The sequence below is a fragment of the Oppia nitens genome, unplaced genomic scaffold (assembly GCF_028296485.1).
Source record: "Oppia nitens isolate AA-2021 unplaced genomic scaffold, nextdenovo-longstitch-racon4-pilon3 scaffold3_pilon_pilon_pilon, whole genome shotgun sequence".
In the NCBI taxonomy this organism is placed as follows: domain Eukaryota; kingdom Metazoa; phylum Arthropoda; class Arachnida; order Sarcoptiformes; family Oppiidae; genus Oppia; species Oppia nitens.
In genome coordinates this window covers 574,290-582,500 of record NW_026533221.1, presented here as the reverse complement: position 1 = coordinate 582,500, position 8,211 = coordinate 574,290, and the positions used below count along the sequence as shown (strand labels likewise).

The 8,211-nt window shown below is 28.3% G+C and overlaps 1 protein-coding gene across 1 annotated transcript in view; it reads left to right on the top strand.

Annotated features, from left to right (window-relative positions):
* LOC128957409 (protein O-mannosyl-transferase TMTC2-like) overlaps positions 1-7,169 on the top strand; it is an 11,712-nt gene extending 4,543 nt beyond the window's left edge. The window contains exons 2-8 of the mRNA XM_054303153.1: positions 749-1,334; positions 1,484-2,120; positions 2,370-2,756; positions 2,848-2,962; positions 5,939-6,492; positions 6,558-6,676; positions 6,735-7,169. Coding sequence (XP_054159128.1) covers positions 749-1,334; positions 1,484-2,120; positions 2,370-2,756; positions 2,848-2,962; positions 5,939-6,492; positions 6,558-6,676; positions 6,735-6,992 — 2,656 coding nt within the window. The 3' untranslated portion in view covers positions 6,993-7,169. The remainder of the gene's footprint in view (positions 1-748; positions 1,335-1,483; positions 2,121-2,369; positions 2,757-2,847; positions 2,963-5,938; positions 6,493-6,557; positions 6,677-6,734) is intronic.
* Positions 7,170-8,211: the final 1,042 nt, after the last annotated feature.

Below are 8,211 nucleotides of genomic sequence, written 5' to 3'. Positions count from 1 at the left end.
TAAATTATACTTTAGTTATCATATATATATATATATATTTATTTACAGACAGTATATATAGGGATAATGTTTGCTAAACTATTAGCTAAATGTCTGCCTTTAGAGAGATAGAGAGTGAGAGAGAGAGTCGGTATATCCTATTATATATCGTAATGACTCTCTCTCTCTTTCTTTCTCTCTCTCTCTCTCTCTCTCTCTCTCTCTCTCTCAACTCACATACACAGAACAAGAAAAACATTACACACACACATACACACACATACACACACACATACACACACACATACACACACACATACACACACACATACACACACACATACACACACACATACACACACATACACACACATACACACACATACACACACATACACACACATACACACACATACACACATATACACACACATACACACACACATACACACACATACACACACATACATACATACACACCACATACATACACACCACACACATACACACACATACACACACATACACACACATACACACACATACACACACATACACACACATACACACACATACACACATATACACACACACATACACACACACATACACACACATACACACACATACATACATACACACCACATACATACACACCACACACATACACACACATACACACACATACACACACATACACACACATACACACACATACACACACACTCACTAACTCTCTTTTTTTCTCTCTCTCCCCTTAATGTATTAGTCGTGCCATACGTACCAATCAGGATCTGTTATCATCGACTCCTTGGTACTCATTATTTCTTAATGACTTCTGGGGTACACCATTAAAGTCAACCAATACGCACGGATCCTATCGGCCGATAACTGTCGTATCGTTTCGCTTAAACAATTTACTACACGGTCTACGGCCGTACGGGTTTCACTTGTTCAACGTAGGGCTACACTCGACGGCCACCTACCTGTTCATGCGTTTTTCGGCCCAGATATTCAATCGACGCAAACGTATTACACTGATAGCGGCCGCCCTGTTTGCCAGCCATCCCATACACGTCGAATCCATAGCCAGTATTGTTGGCCGGGCCGATGTCGGTGCAGCCATATTCTACATACTGGCCATTATGTGTTATATGAAATATTGTCGACTAAGCGATCGCCGGGATAGACCCCAGCGCCTGTATCTATACACTACTCTAGCGTTGGCCACTGTATCGATGTTGACCAAAGAGCACGGCATAACAGCGCTGGCCGTCTGTTCAGTCTATCATCTGTTCATACATTATAAACTATTTCCGTTGACACCCGATATCATACATATGATTATAATTGAAGTTAGTTTTTTGACTGTCTATCTATCTATCTATCTTTAACATACAGTTCCCTTATAATATGCTTTACCGGTATATAATTTTTGATTAGCATATGTCCTAATAATATGTTTGTTTGTTTTATTTTTTTTTTTGGTTAAACATTTTTATAGAGACGATACAAATATCTGCGAATAGGTTTAATACATCTATGGATGAGTGCCCTACTATTGATTGGCCTACGAATTGGGCTAATGGGTCGGACACCTGTATTTGCACCGTCAGATAATCCGGCCAGCGATCATCCATCTGTGATAATCCGTTTTCTGACATTCCTTTATCTACCTGTTTTCAACTTTTGGCTACTAATCTATCCGCGCTATCTAAGCTTTGACTGGTCAATGGAGTCCATACCGCTGGTCCAGTCGGTAGGCGATCCCCGTAATCTAGTATCCATAGTATTCTATACTGGACTGACACTGATAGTCAAATGTCTACTACAATACTATTATACAAAGTGCCAGCAAATGCGGTCACTGATGATGATGATGGCCACCAACACTAGCACCACCACCACCAGTGCCCCCGAATTGTGTACATTTAACGGTGGGTGCGGATGTGCGCCCTGTTGTTATCAACACCATCAGCATCAGCACCAACACTACAAACAGCAGCACCAGCACCTAAAACGGCCGTTTAATTATAATAATAAGTCATGTAATAATAATAATAACTCAATGTATAGTTGCGACTCTTATTATTATCTCAATAATAATAATAATAATAATTTTAATAATAATAATAATTATAGTGTAAATAATAATAATTATTATACAAAAAATAATTATAACAATAATAATAATAATTATACTAAAAATAATTATAACAATAATAATAATAATAATAATTATACTAAAAATAATTATAACAGTTATAATAATAATAATAATTGTGATGTTACGACGTCCAGCACTAGTAGCCATAGCCATAGCAGCACCGGTAGTAACGGTAGTTCGCCATCTAATACTAGTTTATCATCATCTAGTGTTACCTCTCTAGATGATACTAGCAGCAGCACCGGTAGCTTCTATAGCACAATGACATCATCATCATCATCATCATCCATGACAATGACCCAAATGGATTGCATAACAATAGGACTATCTCTGTTGATCATCCCATTCATACCGGCAACCAATCTATTTTTCTATGTCGGCTTTGTTATTGCCGAACGTATACTATATATACCCAGTTTCGGCTACTGCCTACTAGTGGCCATCGGTATCGACTATTTTCTCCGACACCGTAAAACCATACGTTTCGTAGCACTGGTAGCCCTAACTGTACTGTTAGTATCGTTTTCGTGGCGTACGTTCATACGTAACATCGATTGGCTATCCGAAGAAAATCTCTACCGTTCCGGCATTGATGTCAATCCGCCTAAAGGTATGTATAGTTTGGTTTTTTTGTTGGTTACCCTATGTTGGTTATGTTAGGTATAAAACCTACTAATCTATGTTTGTTTGTTTGTTGATAGCTTACGGCAATTTAGCCAACATATTGAGCTCCCAGTCCAAGAAACGTGAGGCCGAACAGGCCTACAAAAAGGCTCTGACCTACCGGTTCAATATGGCCGATGTCCACTATAATTTGTATGTTATAAAAAAAATAATTTAATTAAATTATTTTTATTTTAAAAAAAAAAATTTATCATTTTTTCTATATGTGTGTGTATCATTAAAAAAATATATGTATATAACATAATAGTCATATACTATAATATATATATATATATTATAGTTTAATGTATACCCAATACTACTACTACTACTACTACTACTATTTGATAGTCAATTAAATAGCCATTTGTTATAACAATTAAGTGTTTTTTTGTTGTTAAGTATATTATATATAAAAATTTATATTATAAATGTTTAGCTATCGATATCTCATTAATGGCTAAAATAAAACATTTATTTTTTTTTATTTGTTGGTTATCATTAGTTTTTGGTTGTCATTAAAATTTTATATACTATAGTATAGTATAGTATAGTTTGTGATATGTAAATGATATTTACTGGTAATACTAATAATAATAATTAGTTTTTTTTAATATTTTATTTTATTTTTATAGACTTATAGAATATTATAGAGTAAATAATAAAAAATATATTTATTTTATAATGTGATTTAAAATCATTAATTTTCCGAACAATTATATGTAAATTATTTTTAAACTTATTTTTTTCCAGACATATGTGTCTATAAAATATATAAATTATATAATAATAATAATGATAATGATTGTAGCGATTATTAAATGGTATTTTTATTTCAGCTGAAAAATACATTTTTTATTTTATTTTATTTTTTTTTTAAAAACACATTAATGGCATTGACTCTGTATATAATGTTTATGTGAAGCAAAAAAAAAATAAATTTTTAAACTGTATTTGAATTTATTTTTTTTATAATTAGAAAATTATCAATAATAGCTAAAATGCATTACTATTACTACTAATACTAATACTACTACTACTAACTAATACCGGTATATATTTTTTATGTACTTTAAGATAAAGGCTTATATAATATTAATTTTTTTTATATAGTATAGTATAGTATATGTGTATTAAACACGACTCCAAATTCAGGGACCTATAGTTTTATTTAATTTTTTTATATATATATGATATACACTATATTATCTTACATTATATATATATATAATTGCATACTTATTCACGAATTAAGTCAAATTATGTTTTATTTTCAAGTTTTTAAAAATATTTTATATGATATAAAAAAAACATTTTATGCACCTTTTAAAGCCATATGATAAGAGTTACTATTTTAAAATTAAAAAAAAACTAATAGTTTTTTTTATTACTTATACTCTCTCTCTCTCTCTCTCTCTCTCTCTCTCTCTCTCTCTCTCTCTCTCTCTTTCGTTCACAAATCTATATTAACATATAATTTATATATATATATATATATTTAAACTTACTTATGATTTTTGTTATGATTTTTTGTTATTTTTTTAAATAGTTGTTGTATATTAACCTTTCTATATATATATATATATATATACTGTATATAAGTTTACAATATATACTGTATATAAGTTTACAATATATACTGTATATGTATTTATATACGGAATAAACTGTAAGTACTGTACATTTTTTTGTATGATAGATAAGCCGACTAATTGTGAGAAAAAACCACTTTACGATTGAAAGAGAGAGAGAGAGAGAGAGAGAGAGAGAGAGAGAGACTTAAAAAGAGAGAAATATTATTAAACTTCACTTATTTTGTTGTTTAAGTAAATAACAATTTCATTATCTCTCTCTCTCTCTCTCTCTCTCTCTCTCTCTCTCTTTCGGCTATCAATTAAATGCTAATGTATTCAATGGATCATAAATCACATAACATTAAGACATGTTTTTCAAATCAAAAACATATATATATATATATATATATATATATATATATATATATATAATACATATATTTTTCTGGTATTTTTATTATTTTCAATGATTAGTTGAATATTTGTTGAAAATAAAAACTATTTGTTATTATTATTATTATATTATTATTTGAAATATATTGTATAAAACAGTATAAAACTTACAGTATGTTAACAAAATAAAAATAAAATGTTGTTATTATTTGACCATATAATTTAAATATATTTATATTTATTATTATTTTTAAAATATATATATATATATAATAAATGATAAATTAGTTATAATAGTTATTATTATTATTATTATTATTTAAAAAATATCGTGTGTAGATTATTTTTGAATAATTTTTATTTGAATACTTATTTATATCAATATATATATATACAGTATATATATATTTGAAAATATTTTCATATAACCAATAATTTTGTTATCAAAAATTATATGTATTGAATATATACTATAGATATTTAAAAAAAATGTTTAAAAGTTTATACCTGTAATTAAATTATGAATTTTTATTTTTTAAAAATTTTATCATTCAAACTATATAAGTATTACTTAAGTAAATTTTTAGAAAATTATGCACCAAAAAAATAGATAAATAAATATTTTAAAATAAAAAAAAATTGTATATAATATTTCATTTTTAATATTTTTTACAAATTATCACTTTTAATATGGCTAATAAACTATATATAATAAATTATCTATATTCTATTAAAACCAAATTTAAATTATATATATATATTTATACTTAAAAAATAATTACAAAATTAAATTTAATAAATTAAAGTTTTTATATTTAAGTTATTAAAGTTTTTATATTTAAGTTATTAAAGTTATTAAAGTTATTATATTATACTTGTATTAGTAGTAATGATAATAATAATTTATTACTAAATTTTGAATACTAACATTTTAGTAATAAATATTTTAAAAAAATTAAATTTTAGATAAAAATTTAATTCATATATAACTTTATATATATATATACAATGTATATAAATTATATACAATATAACTAACTAATAAAACAAATTTTATTTTTTAAATTATCAAATTCTAATCTAGCTAAATTTATTTTTTATTTATTTTTTTTGTTTTATTTCAATAAATAATTAATTAATAAATTTATTATACATACTATAGAGGTATACTACTACAAGAACAGGGACGCTATGAGGAGGCCCTCCAGAGCTACAAATATGCCGTCCAGTTTCGGCCCCGGCTGGCAATGGCCCACCTAAACATGGGTCTAGTATTGGTACAGTTAGGCAGGAAACAGGAAGCCGTCGACACCTACAAACATTGCTCGCAATTGGACAGCTCGGGCCTCAAGGATCCGAAACTGCACGACAGTACCCGAATATCGGCACTGTTCAATCTGGGCCGTATCTATGCCGACGACGGCGACTACGGTCGGGCACTCGGCATCTATTTGCAGGCCATCGATCGTATGCCCCATCACTATCAGGCCCAGTCGCTGTACAATATGGTTGGCGAAGCCTACTTCAAACTCGGCCAACTGGCCGATGCTGAACAATGGTTTAAGCGATCACTGGCGGCCAAATGGGATCATATACCCGCACACTTGACCTATGCTAAAATGTTGGTCAAAGCTGGCCGTACCCAGGAATCGGAACAATGGTTTCTCAAAGCTAAACAATTGGCGCCAAACGACTCGAGTGTTTATCAACATTATGGTCAGTAGTATATTATCGGTAAATATCGGTAAAAAATCTATAATAAATAAATTGTGTTTTTTTAGGCCAATTTCTATCGGAACAGCAACGCCATGAAGAAGCTGTCGATTTGTATCTGAAAGCTATTAAACTGTCGCCCAATGACTACGAAATTGTCTTCAATACGGCAAACACCTTAAGACAGGTAATTGTTTTTTTTTGTCCGACAATTATCGGTAATTTTTGTTGTTGTTGTTGATTAGGTTAAGCGCAACGACGAAGCGGAAAACTATTACCGCTGGGCAACCCGTTTGAGGCCAAACGAGGCGACCAGTCATATGAATTTGGGTGCTATGCTACACGTCAATGGTAAGCTCCGGGAGGCCGAACTAAGCTATCTGGAAGCGCTACGGCTGAAACCCGATGACCAGATAACGCAAAACAATTTATCAAAACTAAGACATCTGATGCAACAAAAGAGACAACAGTCGGCAACAGTTGTCGGTGACAGCAAATCGTGATGCTATGGATACCTGACCCTAACCTTTGACCTCCAGATGATGGCCAGTCAGAACAACCGATGCCATCACCACTACCAACAACACCAACAACAACATTACCATTGTTTGTGATGACTATTGTCGACCAAAAAAAAAGAAAATAAATTTTTTTCTAGTCATTCAAATAATTTTATTAATTACCAGATTTACCTTAAAATATATATATTATTATTATTATATTATATTATATAACAAAAAAAACATTTTTTTTAAATATATTATATTAATATATTGATATACCTGTCTGTATATATTGTGTGTAGAAATTGATTGCAACCAAAAAAAACATACAAACAAAAAAATAATTGTTTTTTTTTTAAAAAATAATTATTATTATAATTCCACACATTTTTCCCAATTTTTTTTTAAAATAATAATTATTATTATTATTATAACTAACTCTCCATAAAAATTCTGTGATAATATTTGCGATCATTTTTTATGTTTATTTGTTTGTTTGGTTCAAATGAATTTAAATTTTTAATAACAATTATTAATAATAATAACAAAAGTTTTAATAATAATAATAATAATAATAATAATAACACACATATAATGATAATATAATAATTTTCAAAATCTAAGTCATAGATATTTTATGTATAATTATTATTATTATTGATTAACTAATTGAATACTCATATAACAAAAAATAATTTAATATATTATTATTGATATATTTAAAAATTAATAATAAAAATTTTCAATAAGACATACCCCCCCCCACTAAACATACCGATTCTGTGATTTAGTTATACAATAATAATAATAATACCTGTATATTACTAATTGAATTTTTTGTTTTCAATTTTTTTCATATATATATATTAATAATACAAACATAAATTTATATAAATTTTATATATATACAGTATATATTGATAGATTAATTTAATGCAATTATTGCGGTACCAAAAAATTAATTAATTAATTATCACTTTATAAATACAATACAATAATACTGTACTAATTTATAGTAATAATTATAGCCTGTATAGCACACCAAATATTTCTACATTTAAAACAAAATTATATACAATTAAATAAAAAAAAATAATGTCAAGGTCAATTAATTGATTGCTTATTTTATATCTATCTATTTATTATTATTATTATTAATACTATTAGTATTATATGATATATATAAAATTTATGATATTTACGGTAATAAAATTTTTAA